Genomic DNA, 25,323 nt, shown 5'->3' with positions numbered 1-25,323 from the left:
ACTCGCAGTTTGCGAGTTGCAAAACCGGATGTACAGCAGTGTACTTTACACTGTTTGCGATTCCCAATGGGGTCGCAAATGACCTACCTCATGAGTATTCATGAAATAGGTCGCAATTTGCGACCCCATTGGGATTGGCCGCCCTTACAGGGATGGTGGCCTGCTGGAGACAGCAGACCACCATATCTGTGACTGATTTTAAATAAATCAGTTTTTTAGTTTTTTTAAATGCATTTCAAAATCAAAAATGAAAAGTTTTCTTTTAATTTTTTCAGAGCAGGCAGTGGTCTGTGGGACCACTGCCTGCTCTGAAAAAATATTTTCGCTGCCAATTCACAAAGGGGAAGGGGTCCCATGGGGACCCCTTCCCATTTGCAAATGGATTAGCATCACTTTGAAACTGGTGCTAACTGCCATTGTTTTGCGACCGCATTCGCGGTCACAAAACAATCTTACGCACCATTTGGATTTGGTATTAGGAAGGGACGCCCTTGACACAATCCTTCCTAATACCGAATCGCAAAACCCAAACTGCGATTCAGTAACAAGTTACTGAATCGCAGTTTGGGCTTTGTACATCCCAAAATGCATTTTCAAGTCGCAAACAGGCCGATTCTGTGAATCGGCCACTTTGCGACTTGAAAAATGCTTCGTACATCTGGCCCTTAGTTTTCCCAGTCCCTGATCCTTAGACTATAAAAAGTTCAAGTTCCTTCTGTTACAGTGCAGCTATACCCCCTGTGTCGGGCAAGTAATTTAATTGATTTCATCTGTCCCATCTTGTGGATTCTACCCCTTATTTATTGTTGGCCTTGGAACCCTCCAATCTGTTTTAGGTGTCCAAAGCTGTAGCAAGTGCACTTCTAACTTTTTTGCATTGCCCTAAGGTGAACTAGGTTGTAGACCTTTCATATGCTTGACTCCTCCTCTAACCCAGCTCTTCTGCAATTACCACCCATTATTTACTCATGTCTAAGGTATACATATCTTGTGTACATTACATATGCGCGTCTCAAGAGTCTTTGACTTTTCACACGTCAGCTACATATGTTTTTCATCTAGATATGACTAGCCTAGAACATTTTGGCTAATTCATGTTTAAGTTACAGATGTGTAAATTATGATCATTTTCAAGGCATAAGTCTGACCTATTCCTAGGAAATCTTTGTTAATCTACGTATTGACTGTCCTTCCCTATCCCATGCTGAAAGTGGTGAAGAGATGGGTCTCTAGCTGTTGAAGATGCATCCAAATTGTTGGATTGCATTGGAGGGTGGAGATTAATTGAGCTCCTCTTAAGTGGACCATGGTGTATGCACGCACATAAGACTGTATCTGTCTCAGTGGATCTATTATTATTGTAATTTATAAAATGTTCATGCCCTTTTTGTTTTCTTATAACTGGCTTGCACATTGGTTTAATATACCATTCTCAATTTAGTAGAACTTGATTATATGATGATCCACCTTGTTTCCTTCATCTTTCAGCTTTGTTTTTTTCATAATTTCATTCCCCTTGTTCTTGCTGTTCGTCACCCATCTCATTTAATCAAAAATAAAATAATACCATCAAGAGATCTGTACCATAATATCTAAAAATAAAAGGTCAATCTTTATGGTGTTCTTTTTGTTTAGGAAGGGGTTGGAATGTAAACTCACCATCCTCTCTTCTTTTATGAGGTGGTCAAAACCCACAAATGCACCATTAAGCCTCTTATTTGTTGCCTTTAACCTGTCCATCAACCGAGTTTTCTTGTTAAAAAAAAAAAAAAGTGTTATTGTTTCTTTCTCTCAACGCATTCACTTTTACAAAAATAAATGCATTTTTAAGTTATGGTTTCACATGGTTTTGATTTCAATCTGATTTTCCTCCTACGATTTGACTGTGTCTCACACCTTCCTTATCGGTTTGACCCTTCTCAGCTGAGTTGGACATCATTTTGACAGAAGGAGATGTTGCATGCGTAACTATAAGAACTATAATGGGATGGGGCATGAGGGGGATCCATGTACAGGTCACATTGTGAGTAGAAATTACCTGATTATTAGAATCTGGTTAATCCTTCAGAATAGACATACTCCTCATGCATGCTGTTAGTTTTTATCCTGGGTATTGCACTAAATCTCTTACCAGAGTTGAGAAAGGTGAAGTTCCTGGGGGTTTGTGTATCACAAAGATAGCAAACATCCACAAATGTATACATTTCTCGGCCTTCACATTCGCCCTGCATAATCATTTCTACCCTTCAAAGTCCTTTTGAATGGTTGAAAAGAACTGGCTCAGTCTTCATATTTCATAGGGGTATAGAGAGGAATTTGCCAGTGGAAAAAGTTATTTCTCAAAGAAGAAAAAATAAATTAAAAATTGCTTCTGTATGTTTTAGTCATGCATAATCATGCAGATTGTGATAATAAAACTTTATTTTACATGATGACACAATTTCTCAGTGCAGTGTTTGCTGCTGTATTTTCACGAAGACACAATTGTATGAAAACCATGCTGCTTGGCATATGTCCACCTTTTAATGGCTCCTCTGTATTTTGTTTAGGGTCCAGATATGTCGCTATCCAGCTTGCTGAAGTCTGTTGAAGAGTGTTGCCCCAAAATAGCTGAATCTGTTCAAATAAGGTAGGCCTTCACCTCACGTGTTTCTGTATTAGTTATTCACTTTGTGTTCACGTTTTTTATTGGATTTGTCACTTTGATCCCCTTCCTATCTTTACTTTACTTGTGTTTATTCAAGAGGCACACATTTCGCCTAAAAGTGCTCCCTAGCAGTCGGCAGAAGAATAAAATGTGTATTAGAGCACTCCTTCGAGGAGGTCAAATTCAGGATTGGTAATATATTTGGGATCCAGCTCGTGTTCTTCCTCTTTTGTACAAGAAGCTGCTCTTCTTGAAATTTGTCTTAGTCGTGGCCATCTTGGAAGAGCAGGAACACCACCGTGTAGTGGATCAAGGTTCACCTCACTGTAGCACCCGTGTTCATACGAACTTACAGGCAGCACGGACAACATTATGATTGTTTGGTGCTTGTTGGGATTGACCCCTCCTCACTAATCCTCCAGTTAGAACAGATTTCATGTTTCTCTGATAGCCCGTCTCCTTTGGTTTATGCCTTGGTTCAGTTTCTTCAAGCTATGTGTAAATGTAGAGAGACATTACGATGGTAATGAACCTCATTCTCGAATCTTTGCTTGCATGGATAACATCCTGCAGTGGAGCACTGCAGTGGGACTATGTCAGAAAGAATGATCACACCATCGTGAAGATCGAAGACTAAGAACTGAAGCATAGTAATAATACCAGTGTTTTAGCCCTCCAGCATTTGTGATTTGTAATCTTTGTCCTCGGAAATATGGGTTTTAGAATCCATTACTACTGGAGGAGGGGGAGATTCTGTTGCGTGTGATTTTGGGTTACTCAATGCTTTCCTGAGACATTTTCTGTTACCATATTGTCTTCAGTCAGCTTAATGTGTCTACTCACTAGTTTGTTTTAGTATGCAGTCCATGCTGTTTGTCTGTTTCTCTTTATCTGCTGTTTCTAGTTAGGGTTTTCCTGTTTACTTTGACTATGTTAGGACCTTTCATACCAGCTTTGCTTCAACTTAGAAGTGCCCTTATCATGAGTTTGTGTTTTTCCCCATTTCACTTGTTGGCATCAGGGGAACTCAAGCCTTGGTTGCCATTTTTATCTCCTCGAGGGAGAGTCACTCTAATGTTTCCAGGTACTTTGAGAAATAACCTGTCCTTATAAAATGTTCTTACCCCAAATAAAGTAGTAGGCACAGAATTTTAAGTTGGTCCTTTTAACGTCATCTCCCTTAGAGGTTTTGCTTATCTTTTGATGCTGGAAATACACATGGTTGCAGTTTGCTTGTACTTTCTCAGAATACTATAGTCATGTTTGAATTACTATTCAAGTAGCAATTCCAAATATTTTGGGAAAGTACTTGATAGGGAACCTAGAAAAGTTCTGAAAACTGCCACCAAGTAGTGATATATTTAGTGGGGACCGCAGTAATATTTCAGCATTTGAAAAAGAAATCCATACTAATGTTTTGTCCGTGGTCCTTCGGTTTAATTGGATAGCCTAAACCCGTCAACCCTCTTTACAACACCTGTCCAAAAGCCTCAACGCAGATATTGTATCTCAAAACTTTGCACCCCGCTCCCTACACCGTAGACTTTGTTTAGCATTTTCTGTATTCTATGTAGGCCCTTTTTCTCTTTCAAAGTTGCTTCCAGGCTGAAATTCATACTCAGTGGTTGCTTCTCTTCTGCATAAAGTCCAATGGAACGTCCTAATACTCGAACTTCTTCTTGTTCAGAATTAAACTGATGGCGGAGGGGGAGCTGAAGGATATGGAGCAGTTCTTTGATGACCTGGGTGATTCTTTTTCTGGGACGGAACCAGAGGTGCACAAGACGAGTGTCGTAGGTAAGTGATTGTTGATACTCCGTGAGCAATGTTACTTCTGAATGTGGATTTCTTAAGCCAGACGTTTACCAGCAAATTGAAGAGCTCTGAGAAAATAATGGAATATAAAAAGTTTAGTGGGCGTGGCAACCAAACAGTATATTTGGAACACCTTTAAACGTATTACTCCACGTTATTTATCTATAGACTTGATGTGATCACAATAGAGCCCAATTAAATGTACCCGCAAAATGCAGGTGTGAAGTGCACACCCTTTGATTTGGGTTAGCAGTGGTTGCAATGTGCGCTGGATACCAATGTGGATATTATTTCCCTTTGCAAAGTGTATGAAATGTTCACAAGCGCTATTTTCTCTTGAAAATTGCTGAAGTTTTCACCTGTCATAAATCTAAGAAAGAAACACCTACCATTTGAGCACCACCGCGATCAGACCTCATTGTTTGGACGATTGAGCATATTATTAATTATTTTCTCTGGTTCTAGATCACTGGAACCCAATTAGTAGTTAATTGTGTTTTTTGCAGCAACGTTTGATTAATGAAATCAGCAAATGTTTTGGGGGGCTCTGACAAGTCTATGGATCAGAAGGGTTGTGGTTAGGTCACATACCATATTTTTTGTTTTGGTAACTTAATTCAGCGAGTCCATGTTTGAAGATTGAATCGAAAGAACACTGTGGTGGAAGAGGGTTTTACCAATCTCAAGGCATTTCTAAAATCCAGGATGCATTTGCTCTGTTTGAATATTGCAATCTAACTCAGAAATAATGCACATTCATTTTTTGTGGTTATTGAAGATAAAACTAACTTGCATCTCTTTTGAAGAGCCCTGAAGCCCGGTGAGATCTACAAATTTCTATGGTTCTGTAAACTGTATTAATCCTGGGATTCAATATGCTAGCGTGGGGTTTTCCTTCTTTGGAAGTCAGACGCGCGTCACTGGGATTGAAGTTATGTAAATCTCCACCGAGCCTAGTTCACTGTTTACATATTTACATCAAGATTCTTTTCAAGAATTACTCTGAGGCACTGTCACTTTTTGAGCTTTTGAGATGCAAAAAGACTTGGTTCGAGTGGAGCCATATGTTTTGCAAATCGGCACATGACTAACAGATAGACAGTAAAAAAAAATCCAAACAGATCAGTAATCCTTTGGTCCTTCTAAATTCAAGAAAATGCCATGTTGTAATTTGTTACATCTGGTCTATCAGATGCTAATGAGGTGATGAAAAAGCACAGAGCTGCAACTCTACACCACATCCTTTTCCAGTCTTGGACGACAGTGTAGTGCACTTAACAGAAGCAGTTTCCCCCCCCAAGCTTCACGTGAATCAGAAGTGCTCCTTTTTAACATCCGACTACAGACAACTCTCCGTCACTAATATGATCCATACTCGTACAGCCGCTGCATATCACAGATGGAGACAGCAATATGTCATGGGTTAAGCACCCATTGTCAATTTCTGCTTTGCAATTCAATGTTAATGGATCAGTGGCACCACCTTATGTCCGTTGTTGTTATTACAGGCAAGCCAGACTGTTTGCTTTTTCAATGCTTGTTTTCTTTAGAGTTTCTATTTTTCAGTATTATTTGTCTAGTTGTGGCTTGTAGTTCATGGTAATTGTATGGAAGTGAGTCTTATGTATTGAGCTGTAAGTTTATTACCCTGTATTCAGTACAGTTAACGTGGCACAGCAGAGACCAGGAGTGCTTTTGGCTAATTTAACAGATTGCACAAGTTAACACAGAAGGTTCTAATTACATTTCCTAAACTTAGATATAGTATTTTAAGAACCAAGTGTTCATGGCTGCAGTAGAACTGTTATGTGTATGGCCATGCTTTACCACGTTGTAGAGGCACAACTAAATAAGATGTCTCACCAAAGGGCATTTGCGGAACTCTCTGGCAGCCCCAGAGGACATCTCAAACTAGTTAAGGGAGATACTGATGTCTCTTTCCTATTATAAAAACTTCTGCCTGATTAAAGTTGGGCGCTAATTTCAATTTCAGTCAAAAACATGAGTTTGCACCTGAAACGAGATTACAGCTTAGTTACAAATTGTTTACTCCTGTTGCATGGACATGTATTGCATGTCTGCTGTTTGAACACCCTGTAATGGGGAACAACAAGCACCGTTACTGTTATTGCCCTTTCCAACATTCATTAATTGTGATGGGGTACATATTGCAGATCTGTTAAATGTAGAACCTTACACAGTCCGTATTGGCCAATTGTGAGATGTCCGCATAGGAGGCAATGCCCAGAATGTGCCTCTTGGGATTGGGTTCTTACTCTGCATTAGCTTCATGGCTTCAAGTGTGTGTTAACAGTTTAACTAATTTATTAACTGGTACAAGCTGGTGATCAGCTTGGAGGAATTCTGAAGGTAGGACTGCTTCCTCAATGCTCTCTTGGACTGCGGTCTTGCACACTGATGAGCGAGTAGTGCTAACTCTCCTTTCATTTGAATAGGTTTATTTCTCCGTCACATGATCTTGGCCTATAACAAGCTATCGTTCAGTCAGGTGTACAAGCTCTACACTGCCCTTCAGCACTACTTCAGGAATGATGAGAAAAAATGTTCTGCTGCAACCTTGAGCAGCGATGAGACTGATATGGACCTGACTACAAGTGACGAGCTGGGGGGCAGGATGGAAAAAGAAGAGCTTGATCCCCCACTCAGGTAAAAACCCTTGCTTGTTTGTGTGAGTAGCTCCACGGTTTTCTTGACAATTGAGGCAAATCCACATCATCTTTCTGTAGAACTAATAAAATAGACCTTTTTTTAAAATGTCAATTCGGCCTCTTATACTGAGCCTTGCTGTGCTGTTTGTGTGGAACTTGGTGTCTTGAAGCTAATGGGTAAAAAGGAAAATTTTAATATGGCTGAAGTATGTGATGGGGAGCGTAGCTCATCAAATACAACTGTTGATGTTTTTATTGGGAGACCTTATCCCACCTTGTGGTTGAATCAGCGCAACCAGATGGCAGCAAACATTTAATTTATTTGACTAAGCAGTCTTTCTGATATTGAGCCACTCTGCTGCTGTTCTGTAGGGAACTTGGGTGATGGCACTTATTTTTATTACAGAGAAGAAGATCTGGCTTGTAGTGGGCCTCTGTCTCAGAAGCAAGCAGAATACTTCCTTTCTCATCAGGTAAGTTGCTTTTCAAGATGGTGCAGTGGAGGTCACTCTGGGTACGTTTTCTGTATCACTGAACAGAATTACTCTGAGTACATTTGTAGGAAAACTCCAGCCTAATTTTTATCTATGAAGTGGTAACCTGAGTGACATCACTGGATATTTATATTAAATCTTTAGTTAACAGTGAGTCATAAAGTGCTGATTGAAACATCTCTGATGCAGCTACTCTGCCAGGCATTGCTCCAGAGCCACCTCCTTTTCATAACATATCATGACTATGAGCTGACGGTAACCCTTTTCTCATCTGCCCAGTGAAATTAAATAATTCCTTGTCTGTTTCTAATGAAGATCTAAGAAATATAAAACATTCCTTTCCAAGTCTGCACATGAAAATCACCCTTGTACAGAAGCTTGAGATTGCTTCTAGACTGTCATGGAGGCAGTGATCACTTTGCTTTCTGGAATTTTATGAGTTGCCTACGTAAAGGAAGAATAAACTGTGACTTAAACTTGGGGTTGAGGGAGCGAGAGAGAGAGAGCACAACAGGGCAGGGGAATAGGGTTTCATTGGATAAGATGAGGACTAATCCAGTGTAGCACAGACAATACTGTACCAATGTGCTGAATAGCTTAAGGTGAGTTGAAATAAGTATTTTAACCTAACGGTTTGGCACTTGTTGGTAACTGCTGCTGGAACACTTTAGACAGAACAAATTCATAGGTGAAGAGATTTGGTAAAGGACCAAGCATTTGGGAGCAGGATGGGGTTGTGTAGTCTTCTGGGTCCACTGGTCCAAGAGTCTGAAGACTTGTGTGAAAACAACTGCAGCTGCCGATATTAGGACATCCTTCAGGTAAACAGAAACCTGGATTTCAGAGTCAGTAGGAGCACAAGCTGTTGTCATGTGTTATTGATCAGACAAATCATATAGAAATGACAAGAGTAGAAGAATGCACCCGGACCCTGAGCAAACTGGGTGTCTTTGAAGCACCTGCCATTAGTTTTTGAAGAGGTCAATTTAGTGTCTGACTCCCTGCTTCATTAACTCTTTGCTGAACATGATATTTATATTATCCTTGCCAGTCAAATCACACCCGCACCCTGTACACCTTGCTTGAAGCAAAGTTGCAAATTTAAAATAAGCATCTTATAATTAAAAAATGTGCAGTTTCTTATTCTACTTCTCTTTCTGGAGCACGGGGATTCTGTGAACTATAGTGACTGATCGACTAACTCTTTTATTTATAGAAATGTATTTTTGTTTATCACTAAAGATTCACCTGGCACACTGCTAACATTACCTGACAGTCTATTCTGGCTTATAAAACCAAGCATCATAAAATGAATCCGTATCCTGGAATGCTCATCAGTGGATGGGAGAGGATAGGATTTATTGTTTAAATTCCAATTCAGTTCGTACACTACATGTACATGTTTGGTTTGCTGGCATTAGAAGTTGAGGTTGGGTAAACCCTTGGTAGTACCTCCTGTTATGTAATATTAGTATTGCACACAGCTGTCCCTCTTTTATAATCACAGCCTTGTGAGTGGATCCTTAGTTGAGTGAGCTTATCATGATGTCCCCACTTCATTTTGTTGTCTCCCTATTTTAGTTAACAAAAAACCTTTCATTAACTTTGCAATAGCTACAATAAAAAAATGTGTAGACGACCATTACGAGCTTTGTATTGTCTGGCATTTTCTGAAAGCATACGGAAACCTAGTAGTCCACAACAGATCAAATGGACGTTTGCCAGTCCAGTAAGGCAATTCCATGCACTTTGGCAGCTGCTGATTCTTCCCCTTAAGTCGCCCCTCCCAGCACAAAGAACCGCATTCTCCAACCATCTTCTTTCTCTTCCCTGGTTCATAACAATCAAATCTCGCTTGTATTGGAGTTGGCCTACTCTAAACTGTTGATATTTAGTCCGGATTTATTTTTCCACTTTCTTCTGTTTCAGTTCTGAAGTTTATTGTTTTAATTGTTCATCTACGAAATATGTAGTGTATTTTTCCTGTTTATACCAAATGTTGATTTTCTTTGTGGCTTCCTCATTATTTGTCCTTCAGCCTTATTAAGGTGTGCTGTTAAGATTTCAAGAAATGGTCTGCTCTTCCATTGTAGGCTTCATTGTTGAAAAATGATGAGAACAAAGCACTCACGCCAGCTTGTTTACAAAAGGATTTGAACAATTTGCTGAAATTTAACCCCGATTTTGCAGAAGCGGTAAGTGAATGATATTCTGTTGCTTTGCACTACTTTACAAGAAGCCATGTGCTTTGTTACATTTTCCTTTAACTCTTAGTGCAAAATGTATTTTGGTTGAATAACTTAGAAAGTTGCTTCAGGCAATACTCAGCTCAGATCTTCAGCAGGTAACAAAGATTGATTTACGCTTAGTTGTATCAACACTTTGTTACTTCCATATTTGAAAAGTTAATAGCAGTCTACAGCTGTGATTAATTGTCATGAATAACAAATGTTGATACATATATTTGTTTCAAAGCATGCATCAATCAAAATGATAGGTTTAATCACAGTTACTCAGCCTAGTGAACTGCAGTCATCTTTTGTACACCAGTGCTTGTTAGGTAGTAGCTTTATACTAATTGGAGGGAATATTAGTCTCCCATACAAGGATACCTAAAGGTGTAACCAAATGTTTCCCTACTTTTTACTGTTAGTATGTATCTATTGGAAAAGCATCTCCAAGAACCCCTCCGACAGAGCTGCACACAAAACAGCACTCAGTGACTACCACTGGTGCTTCAAGGAGGCCAAAAAAAACAACCATCAACGCCACACTCAACCACACTGAGGAATTATTCAGGATCATCAAGGAATTCTCCAACCCGACTTCCAGAAAAAACCCAGTACACCCCTCCCAACAACTCTGCTACTCACTATCCGACTACTTCCACAGTAAGATTGCCAATAGCGAGAACAACTTTAGCCCTTAACCCACTTTGCCCATATTCGACAACCTAATCCAACCTGCAAACCCCACCCCAGCCCAGCCATAACCACCTGGTCTCCACTCCATGTCCAGGCTACTGCTACCTTGTGTCCTCGGTCCACTCCGGAGCACCCACCAGCCTCTGTCACCACCATCTCTTCAACCTTGGATTCAACATAATCAGCACTGAACTCACCAACCTCCTCAGCGTTTCTATCTCCACAACATCCTTCCCAGATGTATCAAAGCACTCAGAGATCAAACACCTTTAAAGAAGCCCTCAGCCGACCCCCAGTGGCCTCCAGAACTACCGGCCAATCTCCCTGCTTGCATACCCAGCTATAGTACTTGAGAAGGCCATCAACCGACAGCTCACCTACTACTTAGAACAAAACCGCCTACTCGATGCATCACAATCAGGTTTCCGGGCCAGCCATAGCACCGAGGCCGCACTCATCGCTGCAACAGATGACATCTGAATCCTCCTCGACTAGGGTCAAACAGTGACTCTTGAGTCTCCTTGACCTGTTGGCAGCATTCAACACTGTCACCCACCACATCCTCATCGACAGACTCCTCAACTTCCACATTCAACAACATACCCTCAAGTAGATCACCTCTTTCCTCTCAAGATGCACCCAGAGGGTCCGCCTGCCTCCGTTCGCCTCCGCTCCCAAGAACATCATATGCAGCGAACCTCAAGGATCACCACTCAGCCCCACGCTGTTCAACATCTACGTGACTCCCTTGCACATATCAGAGCCCATGGACTCAACACCATCTCCTAGCCTAACAGCACCCAGCTCGTTCTCTCGCTCACCAAAGACTCCTCTAATGCCAAAACCAACTTCTGTAATGCCATGACCGACGTAGCTGACTGGATGAGAGACCGCTGCCTCAAATTGAACTCAGACAAAACCGAGGTTCTGATTTTTGGAAAGAACACCTCTGCTTGGGACCACAGCTAGTGGCCGGAACAACTTAGACCCACTCCTACATCGACTGACTACGTTTGCAACTTCGGCATAATCTTGGACAGCCAATTGACCATGAAACAACAAGTCAGCACAGTCACCTCCTCCTGTTTCCACACCCTCTGCATGCTCCACAACATCTTTAGATGGATCCCAGTAAACACCAAAAAGATCATCGCACAAGTCCTCGTCACCAGCTGCCTCGACTACGGCAACGCGCTCTACACTGGTATCCCCTTTCAGCTCCTCAGAAGACTGCAGTCATTACAGAACACAGCAGCCAGATTCATCCTGGACCTCCCCAAGCGTACCCACATCACTCCTCACCTCAGGAAACTCCACTGGCTCCCTGTCCAGAAAAGCTGCCAGTTCAAGACACTCCCACACGCCTACAAAGCCCTCCACAAACTGGGACGATCCTACATCAACCTCTGGCTGGACTTCATCTTCCCTTGAGACACCTGTGCTCTTCTTCACTCGCCCTCGCACAAATCCTCCACATCCATAGCACCCTCAGCAGGGGCCGTGCTTTCTTCTTCATCGCTGCCAGGGCCTGGAATGACCTCCCTCTTAACTTCCAAATGGCACCCTCCCAAGCAGTGTCCAGATAGCAACTCAAGGCCTGGCTTTTCAATGCAGACACAGCACCCTCAGCGCCCAGATACTCCAAGGGTTGATAGTGTGCGCTTTACAAATGACTGACTGACTGATTGATTGACCATGGCGTAGATAACTGCTGACTTGAATTAAAAAGTTTCATTATTAAGCAATCTAACGTTTAGGTTGGTGAACATTGGCTTTAGTTAGTACATACTTAATATGATGTACAATGAACATGAAAATAAACAGTGGCCAAAAGTATCTTCATACTTCAGACCGAGTGGACATATTCTATCTTCAGAATGTTCTATAAGGTCCATGTATATTTTTCTTCCCTGAAGGAGTTTACTTTCCAAAGGTGTGCTTCCAAGTTTAGTGCTGTGAATTATTTCCACCATATACCGTTGAGCAGACCCCCTTAGGAGAATGATGGCAGTGTAACATTGGGCAACGTCTCTTTGTGACTGTACCAGGAACCGTCCTCGTGGAGCTCATGCTTATTGCTGTTAAAATGCCTTTCAAATCATTTTCTCGAGATCTATATCTTCTTCTTCTTGTATCATCCCATCTAGTGAGTCATCTCATTTGCTGAATTCCACGTTGAACTTAAGTTCTTTTTTTAGTTGATGGGTCAGAGTACTAGGAAAAGGTAGCGTGCTACCTTAATCCCCTGGAGCTCACCTTTTACGGACTGCCACCTGGCCTCTTTGACTGGCCTTCGTAACCTTGCAGTACTGTCTGTAACCTTCTGTACTGTCTCTCATATCAAACGCCTTACTTTTATTTTAGACTTTAACCAAACCTATGTTCTAATACTTGCCTTTCTCTTTATAATCATAATTATCATTTTTTAACAGGGTTTTTTCTACATGGGGAAAATATGAGTAAGACACTTTGATTTTCATGATCATGATTCAAATTCCCTTTTCCCGGTTAACTGTTTAAAGTCTGTGATACAAATGTAGTCTATCAAATAGATAAAGAAGGCCTTGTTTAACATCTTCATCTACTAATGAGAGATTCAGTACTTGTCTCAATACCTTGTTCAGGACAGCAGTAAAGATTGGATCAAGCATTTGGTAAAATTGCTGATGGTTTAGATGGCAGTACAGAGCTCTGATGGACTTATCCATCACCAGCTACCAGTCAGTCACTTTATGCTGAGTTCAAGACTGTGGTTGGATAAAGTCACTTTGCTGTAATGTTACCACCTAAGACTGTAACTGTAATAGTCAGTCCCTAAAAAATAAGGGCCAGCCTGGCTCAAACCATTTAGGATGTCAGGATGCTGCAAAATAAAATTGTCTGGGCTGGACACTAGAGACTGCTTACGAGGAGTAGTTGGCAGCAGTATGGTGCTTCTATGGCATGCTTGTTGCTTGTATGAGGTCCACCAGATTCTTAGGGGATGTGCAAGCCTCTTTAATGCACATGCCATTCCATGGATCTCGCTGGTTTGGTGAGTGTGATTCAGCTTTTTGAAGGCCTTAGGGAAAGCTGGACCATAGCACGTTACTAGGACCTTTCCGTCCCTGCAAAACAGTACCCTCAACAGTTTCACCCTTTGTGGCTGATATAGAGGGTTGGCGTACCAGCACCGCCAAGGCACACTACACCCCAACAGGCACCCCAGTCCTTTGGGGTTGGGGGCTGGGATCAAGCATACAACACTCAGGCCATCAAGGACAGTATATTTCCTTCTTTCCCAGCCCTGTGGCATCAACCTCTAAGCCACTTTATTTTGACCCTAGTGACACATATCAAACTTTTGGAAGCAGGATCAGACATTTCATCCAATGGTGGCAAAAGATAACATCCGGCGAATGTGTCTTTCAGATCGTTCAATGAGGCAAAGCCCTGTTATTCCTTTTAGACCTGCCACACCCTCTGCCCACATCAAAACATATTTCAGGGGAGCTCCTGGCTATCTTGCTTCAAGAAGTGCAGGCTTTTGTGGGCAAAACAGAGGGGCTGTTGACTCCAGTAATGGGGACTTGGTGTTACTCTTGCTGTTTCCTCTTCCGAAGCAGGATGGAGGATTTCATTCCTTCTCAGATATTCAAGATGTTCATGCTGGCCCAGGTTCTGTCTGACCTGGATCGAGGCCACTGGATGGTGGCTTTGGACGTGAAGGATCCCTACTTTCATGTACCCTTCCTACAGACGCTACTAGTGGTTCAAGGTTGGTCAGGAGCATTTCCAATTTGCTGTGCTCTCGTTCGACCTCAACAGTGCCTGTTGGATTTCCAAGAAGGTGATAACGATTGTTGTAGAACACCTTCAGAGCTTAGGAATCTCAGATTTCCCATACCTCAACAGGCCTCAAGAAATATACTTCCTCACTCGCCTTGGCAAGTCATATTTTTGTCAGGGTGAGCTATTTTTAAGGTCTACTCGCCCATTCTGGCGAGCTGACAATGAACAGGCGTTCTGTTCACTCAGACTGTGAAAGAGTAATAAAGATACCTTCAAATCTTGTTTGTGTCTTGTCACATTTGTTTTGTGGTCAGAGAGAGGTTAAAAGTCAGTTTGGCTTTTTACAATTAATTTTCTTTCTCGGACTGCAGCCTCAGAAGATTTTATAAAGTGAACAAAGAGTGTGCAGTGAAATGCTGTAGAATATAATTTAAGTAGCTTGTAACTGTACAAACATTTCATACTATATTTCAGTAGTTATGAAAGCACATTATTTGTAATTCTGTGAGGTTGAGAAAAAAATGTTTTGGATAAAAATAAATCATAATATTTTATTTAGTGATGTGCAAATGACAAATATTTTAGCTGAAACTCAATTTCTGCAGATTGTTTATATGCTATATAGTTTTATCAGTAACACGAAGTGGGGAAGTAAGTTTGTAGAATGGAAAGGATAATGTGCTGTTTGTAAATGACAGTGCACAAGTCAGGGATCATGAGAACCCTACCTGTGGGCTTGACACTTTAATACATGGAGCAAATGTTTAGTGATTAAATCAAACAGAAGAGCTTTTAGTACAGCATAAATACTGAGCTCACATATTTTGAAGGTCCTGGGTCTCGGTGAGAGTGGCTTTGAGGCTTCCTGGGCCTCTTTGCATCCTGCATCTTACTTGTTCACTATACCAGGTGGCGTACGCTGCATGGGGCTCATGTACTTTTTCCTGCTACTGCCTCTTCTGCCACAAGTTCTGAAGATTATCAGGAATGACCAGGCCCAATTTATCCTAGAGGCTCCGAATTGGGCAACGAGAGTATGGTACCTGAACTTCAGGACATGAGCATCTCTTCTTCAGTAAGGCTACTGCTTCCGGAGGATCGCCTGTTCTAGCAGCAGGGCGGGGTTCTACACACGAACCTGTGCAAGCTGCACCTCTATGCATAGATATTGACTGACAGCTTTTCATTGCATTTGATATTTTTCCCAAAGTTATGGATGTCTTCCTGGCTGTCAGGAGTTCTTCTACAAAGTCTGCCTATGCAGGGAGCTGGGACAAGTTTGTAACCTTGTTTGGCACCCACAATACTGACTCATTGTGGGCCAAACTGTCAGATGTCTCATTGTTTGTGTTATCACTGGCCATGCAAGGACTTGCAGCGGGGCACCTTTAAAGCTTATATGTCGGCCCTTTTGTTTTTTTTTACATAAGCTGGACCAATAGTCCTTGTCCAGATCAACTGTTGTGATGTGATTTCTTAAAGGTTTGACTCATTTGCCTCCTCCAAAACTGTTTGTGGTGTCATAGTGGTGTTTTAATGTGGTTCTCACTTTCCTCATGTGCATGCTAATGCACAGCTGTTTGCTACATTTGCTAATTTTAAAGACCGTGTTTTTGAAGATAGCCTGGTTGCTTTGACTTCAGCTCGCATAAGTGAACTTCAGCCTTTCCTGGTGCAGCCGCTTTGACCCTCCTTTTCTCCCAGATGAGTGGTGTTGAGGACCTGTACGGCCTTTGTACCAAAGGTAGTGACTGCTTTACATGTTCAGCAATACCTCACCGCCTAAATGTTCTTGCTCTGCCCCACCACCAAAAGAGGAGGAGAACCTCCGTTGTCTGGATATTTTGAATTTGACCTATGGCCATTTGGTGGACAATCAGCCTTTTGTGGGATTCTGTGGGCAAAGAAAGTCAAGGCAGTGCAGAAACAGACTCTGTTGTAGTGGGTAGTCCTCTGCATTGAGATCTGTTGCTCACTGGCCAAGAAGCAGCCTCCTGAGGGTTTAAGGGCCTAATGCATCCTGGCAAAGGCTGCGAACACTGTGCTCTCAAGCTGTGGTTTGAACATCAGTACACACATCACAAGGCACTACTGCTTATTACCGCAAGGTCTGACGGGATTGATATTCCTTTAATTCAGTCCTGTAGAAGTTTTTAATCTGAGCCATTCCACAGACACACCTCCTTGGGAAGTTCTGCTTTGGTATTTATTCTTAAGGTAAGAAATCTGTGGTTAGAAGTATTCATCAGAAAAACAAGTTACTTACCTTCAGTAACACTTTTTTTGTGGATACTCTAACTGCAGACTCCTTGTACTATGGAATGGTCTCTTTTCCAATCTAAAAATGTTCCAATTTAGGAATCTACACACTGGTAGCTCCGATTGTTGTTGAGCTTTGGAGGACACAAAAAGAGTCAAGGAAGAAGCTTATGTTGAAACACATGGGGGTGGCTCTTATTTGTAGCTTCATCGTCACTTCCCGGGCAGAACAAAGTCAACACCGAGCCCCATGGTGCCACCTTCCTGTGCACAGGAGCATTGCTGTTTAAAACCTTCTGTATGTAGTCTAGCACCTGAGGATATTCTAAAGGTGAGGACTCTGCGGTTAGAAAAAGTGTTCACAAGAACAAGAGTTACTGATTTTAAGTAACTTAATCTTTTTATCTCCATGTGATAGTTGTCTGCATGTCTGCTTTTGAATGAGTTCTTTTGCATAAAGTGTTTATTAGTGCTATATTTCTTCAGCGTATTCCTCAGAACCTAAGGGATTATTTCAAGTTTGGTTGATGCTGGCCAATTGCCAAAAACTGATGCATATCCTGTCTGCCCTATTTAGATTGTTTACAGTTTCTGGTGTATGTCTAGCAATCTTCTAAACCAGTGTTTTCCAAACTGTGAGTGGGCAGTGTGCTGATTTTTGGTGGGTCGGGAAAGTTAAAGGAATAAATAAGGATGCATTGAAGTTTTGTATTTGTCACATTTGTTGCTCTTCAAAGACAATTGTCAGGCCAAGCCTTCTGACAAAAGGGCTCCTTTTATTAACATGGGGAATGGTATTTACAAACTCCTCTCGCTTTGCAGTCGGAGAAAGAACAGTAAAGTGAGAATGTTGCTGGTGTACAGATGTGTGAAGGGAAAGGATGTAGGATGACATTTTGTGTAACGCACAACAAAATGTAAATACCTGCAAATGAACTGTACACATTCAGCAGTATGAAAGCAAAAATTAAGCTAATATTTTGTAAGCCTGATGAAAACAAAGATTTTAGTAGGATCATAACAAATCAAGACACTTTACTTAGTTGTGCACAAATGATAAATATTCACTGAAACCCGATTTCCGCACATTATCATTTGTGTGCATATAGTTTTATCAGTGAAACTGTATGTGCAAATTTAGAGACCATGTCAGTAGAAAATGTGCAGTTTGTAAATTACAGTGTGCTACCACACAATGTATTAAAGCTATGTGTGTCACAAAAGTTTGACATTCTAAAAAGTGTGTTGTGGTTCTAAAGTTTTTGGGAAACTCTGCTCTAAACTCTAAATAATCACCATACTTCTAATAATATAAAACATTGATTTTAGATACACGACTTACTATTCACTTTTTTTAAGGTTTCATTTTTATTTCTCCCACCAGCATTATCTAAGTTATTTAAATAGCCTTCGAGTGCAAGATGTGTTCAGCTCAACACACAGCCTTCTACATTATTTTGATCGTCTAATTCTTACTGGAGCTGAAAACAAAAGTAACGGAGATGAAGGCTCGGGTCGAAGTTTGAGATACGCTGCTCTCAATTTGGCTGCCTTGCACTGTCGGTTTGGCCACTAGTAAGTATACATACAGTTTGGTAAGACTTGATAAAACATGGTCCCTGCACAATGAAATGCACAGATATAACCATAAGCTGAAGGATGTCTTTCTTAAAAACAAACCAATAGCTGATAATCCCTGATTAACTCATGCATGAGCGTGAATGCAGTCACAGAAAATATTAGGCTGGGCACAAAAGTGACTTAGCTCAGACCCCTTGAACTGTGGTGTCTGTTCACATTTGAACTGAACTCTGCTGTAGAGCACATCAGAGAAGCTTCTGTCCCATGATTGTCAAGTCCAATGAGTTTTATGTTCCGTGCATCATTCTTATGGGTCTAACAATAACAAAACAAGCCATGCTGCATATTTATTTTTGTGTGAAGCGCAACATGTATCCTTGTGTCAGTTTCAGTGCACTTTCTCCACCAGTTCCTGGTAGGCAGGTAAAGCAAGAAAGTCTATCACTTGCAAATTCCACTTGTCAAACAACAATCCATCATAGAGTCAAGAGAAATTTTAGGTCTGAGCAAACCACACCCTTACATGCACTCAGCAAAGGCAGAGAGTCTGATTTTAGAGTTCAGTCATACCTGGAAATCCTCCAATTTCTGGAAGAACCCAAAATATGGAGTACAGTCCATCCTAGAAATGGTATTGTGGAGGAACTTCAACTGGTGAATAATACCTTGTATCTGGAGTGATGATTTTCATGTATGTATGTAAGTATAAAAGTATTTAGTAAAATGCATTTCGACCAGAGGTATCAAAGCGCTATGAAGGGAGTGAGACCAGAATTCAACAATTGCTCTTAACTAAGACTGAAATAACCAGGTTTTGAGTTGTTTGCGAAAAAGCTGAAGAAAGGGGATGTTCCTAATTTTCAAAGGGAGAGAGTTCCGTAGTTTAACCGTAGCTGTAGAGAAAACTTGGTCCCCCCATTCTACTTTTTTAGTCCTAAGGTCGTAAGCTAACTTCCGGTCAGCTGATCGAAGGGTCAGCACAGGTATGTACCACTTGATAGATGGAAGAGGCGAATAAGGACCATGTAAGTAGAGGGACTTATGAGCCAAACACAATGTTTTAAAAGTAATGCGCTTCCTAATGGGTAGCCAATGGAGTTTGTGCAGACTATCTTTGGCAGACGCATACTTGTCTAAACCCTGAACCAGACGCACACTTAGTTTCTGAATAAGTTGTAGTTTATTTAATGTAATGAGGCTTGATTGATGTAAAAATAAAGAGCATTACAGTAGTCCAGTTTTGATCCAATCAAGGCTAGCACTACTGTTGCTCTCAAATCCTGAGGTATAAAATGGAGAATTTTCTTAAGCATCTTAATGATCCAGATGCATGAATTGCTAATTTTATTGACCTGGTTGTCAAAGGTTTAGGCAGAGTCACAGATGACTCCAAGATTTGTTACTGTGGCTGAGGGAACCGGTAGTGTCCCACATGACTCCAGCCACCAGTTAGAATCCCAGACAGATTAATTGGCCCCAGAGATAATAACCTCAGTCTTGTCTCCATCTTAAGCCAGTTACGATCCATCCAGTTCTTAACTTTAAGCATGCAAGCCTGAAACTGTTTAGTTATGTCCTGCATCTTATTCCCAAAGGAGACCATGATTTGTGTGTCATCAGCATAGGAGGACACCTGAAACCCAAAGGAGCGCACCAATTCTGCTAAAAGTGCAACAAACAGATTAAACATGGTTGGGCTCAGAGAGGAGCCCTGAAGGACTACACAAGGGAGCTTAAAAGGATCCGAATTATACTCACCACATTTAACTGATAGTTCTATAATTCCAACCCTTGGTGGCTAATCAGTGACACCTGACCAAACATACCACCCACTCCTTGTACCATCATGCCTCAATCAGAAAAAAACATGTTAGTGAGACCCTCTACCTATCTCACAGAACTCATCTCTTAAGTTTTGTCACATTTGTTTATTGTGCACTTCTTAGCACCACAAAACAGTAAAGCGTTTTGTGGTGCAAACAGCTCAAGCAAGGTACAGCAAAAACTAAAGTACCAATCAGTTCTCTTGAATAGCAGTGAGAGAAAAGCAAAATCTTCCAGAGTTTGCCTGAACAAAAGTTGTTTATAGTGAAGCAAATAATTTTGGGCAAACAGTTCCAAAACTGGAGTCATGCACCAAAAAAGCCACTCCCTTGCGTGCTATTTTCAGAAATAGGGGACCACAAGGTGTATCTTTTCAAAGAGGCTTAGAGGAAGGAGAAATGTTTTTTCCCCTTGATAAGTATCAGGAGTTTTGTATAAAAGTTCTAATGTTCCTGTCTGGAACTTTAAAGGTTGTCCTTGCAAAAAATTATTGACAGTTAAGCTCCTTCCAATGGGGTGTTATGAACTCATGGGCCGCTGTTTTAGTATTGAATGACACATTTTAAATAATCAATAGCGATGACATCTGCCTAAGTTGTGATCCTAATTACAAGCGATTCCTTTAACCTAACCTGCATCAAAAAGACCAGAAACTGCTGACGTCTCTCCGTGGTGAGCGAGAGAAATTAGTATAAGTAATGTGCAGCTGAAAACAGGCTGAGGGATTGGGAGGCAAGCGTAGTGGCCAAAGGTTGCTTTAGCATATACAATAAAGCCCAAGTTTTTACCGCTAGAAATGGTTTGCGGACAACACCCAGCACATCAACCCAAAGCAGGGGGCACGTGGGCAGAGGTCAGCAGTCAGCAGTGCCTCCAGTCACCCACATCTCTGTTTTATCCTGGTTGAGATTGAGCCAGTTGATACTTATCCATTTTCTGAATTTAGATGCAATGATCCATTCTTGTTCCCCACCTCTCTTTATTGGGTCTTGCCTGATTTCCCCAGTTCCTTCATAATGTCTCTTCTGATGGAAACTTCTGCATGCATATTCCTCACCTGTAGAATTATCCCGGGTGTCAGATAGGATATGGAAAGTTCAAAGCTGTCACATCGCCAGTAGGGGATGCTGGCTTCAACTTGATGCCGGAAATAGCATCATAGGACGTCAGTGAAGCCATAAAGCACCTACTTCGGTGCAGCGATATCTGTTCTCTTTTTTTCTGCATCTTCAGCACGGATCTGGATCTTGCTCTTTCTGAGAGTTTTGTTTTTCCTCACAAAAACCTTATAGTGCAGTGCTATGTCTCCCAAGCGCTTGGGCTTTAGTGTTCATCACTGACCTGCACTCCATGTTTGGATTCAGAAGCGTGTAGAGATGGCTACATTGCAAGATCCATCTTACAAGATTTTCTTGTATACCTGTCCATCAACCGTCCTCCACGGTAAGGTACTGCTCGCATTCGATTTTACAGGCGCGGCATCTGGAGGTAGAAGTATCCATAAGAAGAAAAAGCCAGTTTAGGCTCTTTATTGCTTCAGTGTTGTTGATGCTACTTCCGGTATAGAGACGAAGCCAACGCCTCCTACCGGCAAAGCGAGAGCCTCGAAGTTCCCACATCCAGTGTGACGCCTGGGATAATTTTACAGGTGAGATACCTGCAGGTAGATAGAGTAATAGCAGCACACATAAGGTCAGTTTATTCCGTTGCAGGTCTATGTTTGTCACTACTCCTGATATATTGAGTCATGATTTCGAGTGAATATTTGTATCAAAGACTTCAGACAGCTCCTTTATTATCTCAGCCCAGAACGTCTGCTGTGGTCTACAGCTCTGAATAGTGTGGAGTAAGTCAGCCTCCTCATACCTACATTTGGGTCATTACAGTTTTGCGCAACACCCACCTTGTAAAGCTCTTATTGCCACTTCACTGAGATGCCTTTATGCTTCAACTGATATCTTCTAGCATCCCATAACTTTCTGTTACCTGTCTAAATTCCTACAGATTTTCAGAAATATTGTTTGAATGTTTTTCCCAAGTTCCCTAATGAGATCCTTGTTTTCCAGTAGCAACGGTTTTGATAACTCTGTCCAGTCCGCCTAGTTAGTACCCATTGCATGTTCTTTCTGAAGGTTTCTAAACTATCGAGTCTAATCAACGGTGATTTTTTTTTGTGTGTAGTTGGGAGCATTATTTTATCCCGTCTGTCCCCAGGTTGTCCACTATTGTAGTTATTCCTGTGTGATTGCAGTTTTCAAATCTGTTCAATGTCTGACATCCCCTAGCAAGTATTACCTTTATGCCTCCCAGTGCGCCTGTAGCCATCTGCTATATTTTACAGACCACTTGTGTAGCTTCCCGGAGGGTTTGCATCCCTTTTTAATTGTACGAGCAGTACATGTATATTTATGCACCCTTCATCTGTATGTTCAGCCTCAGCACCAGTGCATCAAATGTTCCAAGGCCCTCTCATTGATTACAGCCATCTACAAGACTGAATAGTGACATCTAATGTTTGTCAAGGCTGTGCCCACTGTAAATCCGGTTCTGAATAGGGTCATCAGTGCTATGCAGATTGCTACTCCAGTCCACCATGGTGGTCAGAGCCCTCCCACCAGTTTCTTGAAAAATGTTTCAGGAATACAGTGCAGTTTATTTTGAATTATGTATATTAGGTAAGTTCTCATTTTGAACAGAACAGCTTGTCCAAACGTAGACACTGTTAAAGTATGCCTGTGTGTCACTTCCTATCTCACAATATCCTCTTCCTTGTTGAATAGCTTGCATTTTATTGTTGTGTAACTTGCTCTTTCCCGCTGCATAATTAAGATTGACTCCTCTATCTTTTTTCGGTCAATGTTCTGAATGTTTATGCCATGTTTGTTGTCCTGGATTGCTTAAAGTGATCATAATTTTTTTTGTTCCCTCTTAAGTCACCAAGCCGAGCTTGCCCTGCAGGAAGCAATCCGAATAGCTCAGGAGTCCAATGATCATGTGTGTTTGCAGCACTGCTTGGTAAGTCACTCTGTGATGATGCTACATGTATTGAAACGTACCAGTTTGTCTCTGACACCTTTGAACCTGATCATGTAGTGAACTGCTCTAGTATTTTGTGCTGCTTGTAATTGTATGGAAACCTTTGTAGTGGATCTATTTAGTTTTATTGGCAATCTGGAGTTTGCTTAGCCTTCTGGCTTGCAGACCTGTGCCCCCGTCACCTAGTGACTTTTAACCTACTTAGCCTGCTCTGTTTTTGCGCATTTATTTTATTATTTCTTCTAAGATGGCTGCTATGTTTATAGTTCGAAAGATGTTTTGATTTCACATTATCAGTGCCACTTTTTGAAAGTGACACTATCGGCATCAAAAGTGATATACATAGGTATTTGCATCATGCATGAAAGGAACATAATGTACCTTTGGAGGGAATTGTTTATGTAATTGCCGCCCCAATCATGCTTTCTTAACTATTGTTTGGGAACATACCTGTATCAGGGGACCTACAAGATCTGCAGACGTACATCTTGTGCAGACAAGGTTATAAGAGGGGTTCCTACCAGATACCATCAACGTTATCTATGCTACACGTGGCCTTGATGCAGACCCGCCCTTTGTGTCCCCACAGAGTCTGATCTAGAGAGGTCAGAGAGACTTGATAGTTTAGAGACCTTTTTCCAAGGTAACGAGGGCTATTTTCAAGGACCTGGTACTGGCAGATTAGATTTATCACACCTAGCTCTCTTTACGTTAGAGATTAAGTTCTGCATGTTAGGGTTTGAAGGATCTTTTACATTTCATGTGTATTGCAAGATGGTGGGGGTCTTCGTATCCATGACTCATCTTTACAATTCTGCTTCTTGCATTGTTCATTTTCCTAATCGTTGCAGCTCATGCATTTTACAGTAGATTGCAGTCTTGTTAATAAAACCTGTTGAAAACTTTACTGCATCTCTTTCATTGCCTGTGTGTGACTGAGACTTATTGCTCATGTGAGAAAAGGGTAATCTCAATTTAACCATGACTTCCCTGAGATGTCCCACTCTAGAGTCCATGCGCAAAGGCTGCCAGAGATCACCTTTTACAGTTTGGGGTTTTGGTGAGGTACTGCTTGTGAGCCAGGAGGGTTGACAGTTGCGACTTGTTGTAGGATTGGCCTTGTTGCAAAAAACAAAAGTGCTGTTGTCTCTAAACCAGCAGTCTTGCCTAGAGCAAGAGTCTAACTGCAACACCTTCAATAGTTTGAGAGTGAAACGTTTTTTTATCTGAAAGCATTAAGAACCTTTGCCGGTGCACCTCATCTATGTGCACATTTTCCCGATTTTTAATAGAAAAACAGAAGTATTGTTTGCACAAACCATGATCTGATCAGAAGCCAGTAGTTTCATAACTTTATCTGGACTCCTCCTTGTGGCATATTTACACACAATTTAATTTACAAGAGCACTGTACACAAAATGCTTAATACAGATTCCATCTTTGAACCGCTTGCCTGCAGATGTTTATTATCTACCCAAAGATATGGAAAGAGAAGTGTTCCTACGTATTCCTTTGTTAAATTTGTTATTGTAACTGGTGAGTAGCACTACTTGCCCTGCTAAAATTCAGAACTGGATGACCAGTGCCTTCGTCACGCTTAACCCAACCAAGATAAAATATTTCCAGTTCACAAACACCAGCAAAAACACAGTCAAGCTTAGCTCTCTGAAATTAATCGAGATGGCATATATGTCCCTCCTCGCCCCATCTTACCTCAACCAAATAATTGGATTTATCCTCTGTAAAAATATCTTAACATAACATATTTCCAAGAAAATCAGGGCAACATGGTACAGTGCAAAATCTCCCTTCTGAATACGCCCTTAGTCCTATAGTCCAGTTTCAGAAGCATCCAAGTCCTAGTCATTTCTTATCTTAAAATAAAACTGTTTGATATGCATGACCCCACACCGGCCCCTCAGAAGGGATTCCATCATGCTCCATCTTATCTCGTCAAAGGCCTAAAGAGCTCTACCCATACCCCTCTCCAAGCCTGGATCAAATAATAGAGAACCACCAAAAACAGCACCCTTGAAATAAACCACTTCAAATGGGCAGCACCAATCTAGAAGCCGGGACATTGCCAGACTGGCTTGGAACAGTACCCTGGTCAACTTTAGAAGAACCGCTTCCATTTTGCATTTCAGAAAGGATGTGAAGGCTCACCATTTTCGAAAACATGATATACCTAGCAGATAGGAAGCAACTCATGATTCTTCTGCTGCATTGAATATGTCATACCTCTAGGCTGGCACCTATGTTCAGAGCTCCGTTACTGTTTAGTTTGATTTATGCTTTAAATT

General features: G+C 41.4%; 1 protein-coding gene across 1 annotated transcript in view; it reads left to right on the top strand.

The window, feature by feature from the left end:
• ANAPC5 (anaphase promoting complex subunit 5) overlaps positions 1-25,323 on the top strand; it is a 104,255-nt gene that overhangs the window by 14,198 nt on the left and 64,734 nt on the right. The window contains exons 2-8 of the mRNA XM_069214897.1: positions 2,550-2,629; positions 4,335-4,444; positions 6,919-7,129; positions 7,538-7,604; positions 9,719-9,820; positions 17,964-18,154; positions 22,918-22,999. Coding sequence (XP_069070998.1) covers positions 2,550-2,629; positions 4,335-4,444; positions 6,919-7,129; positions 7,538-7,604; positions 9,719-9,820; positions 17,964-18,154; positions 22,918-22,999 — 843 coding nt within the window. The remainder of the gene's footprint in view (positions 1-2,549; positions 2,630-4,334; positions 4,445-6,918; positions 7,130-7,537; positions 7,605-9,718; positions 9,821-17,963; positions 18,155-22,917; positions 23,000-25,323) is intronic.

The sequence above is a fragment of the Pleurodeles waltl genome, chromosome 11, assembly GCF_031143425.1.
Source record: "Pleurodeles waltl isolate 20211129_DDA chromosome 11, aPleWal1.hap1.20221129, whole genome shotgun sequence".
Lineage (NCBI taxonomy): Eukaryota > Metazoa > Chordata > Amphibia > Caudata > Salamandridae > Pleurodeles > Pleurodeles waltl.
The sequence above is the reverse complement of the archived record's forward strand: the minus strand, read 5'-3'. Positions and strand labels throughout refer to the sequence as shown.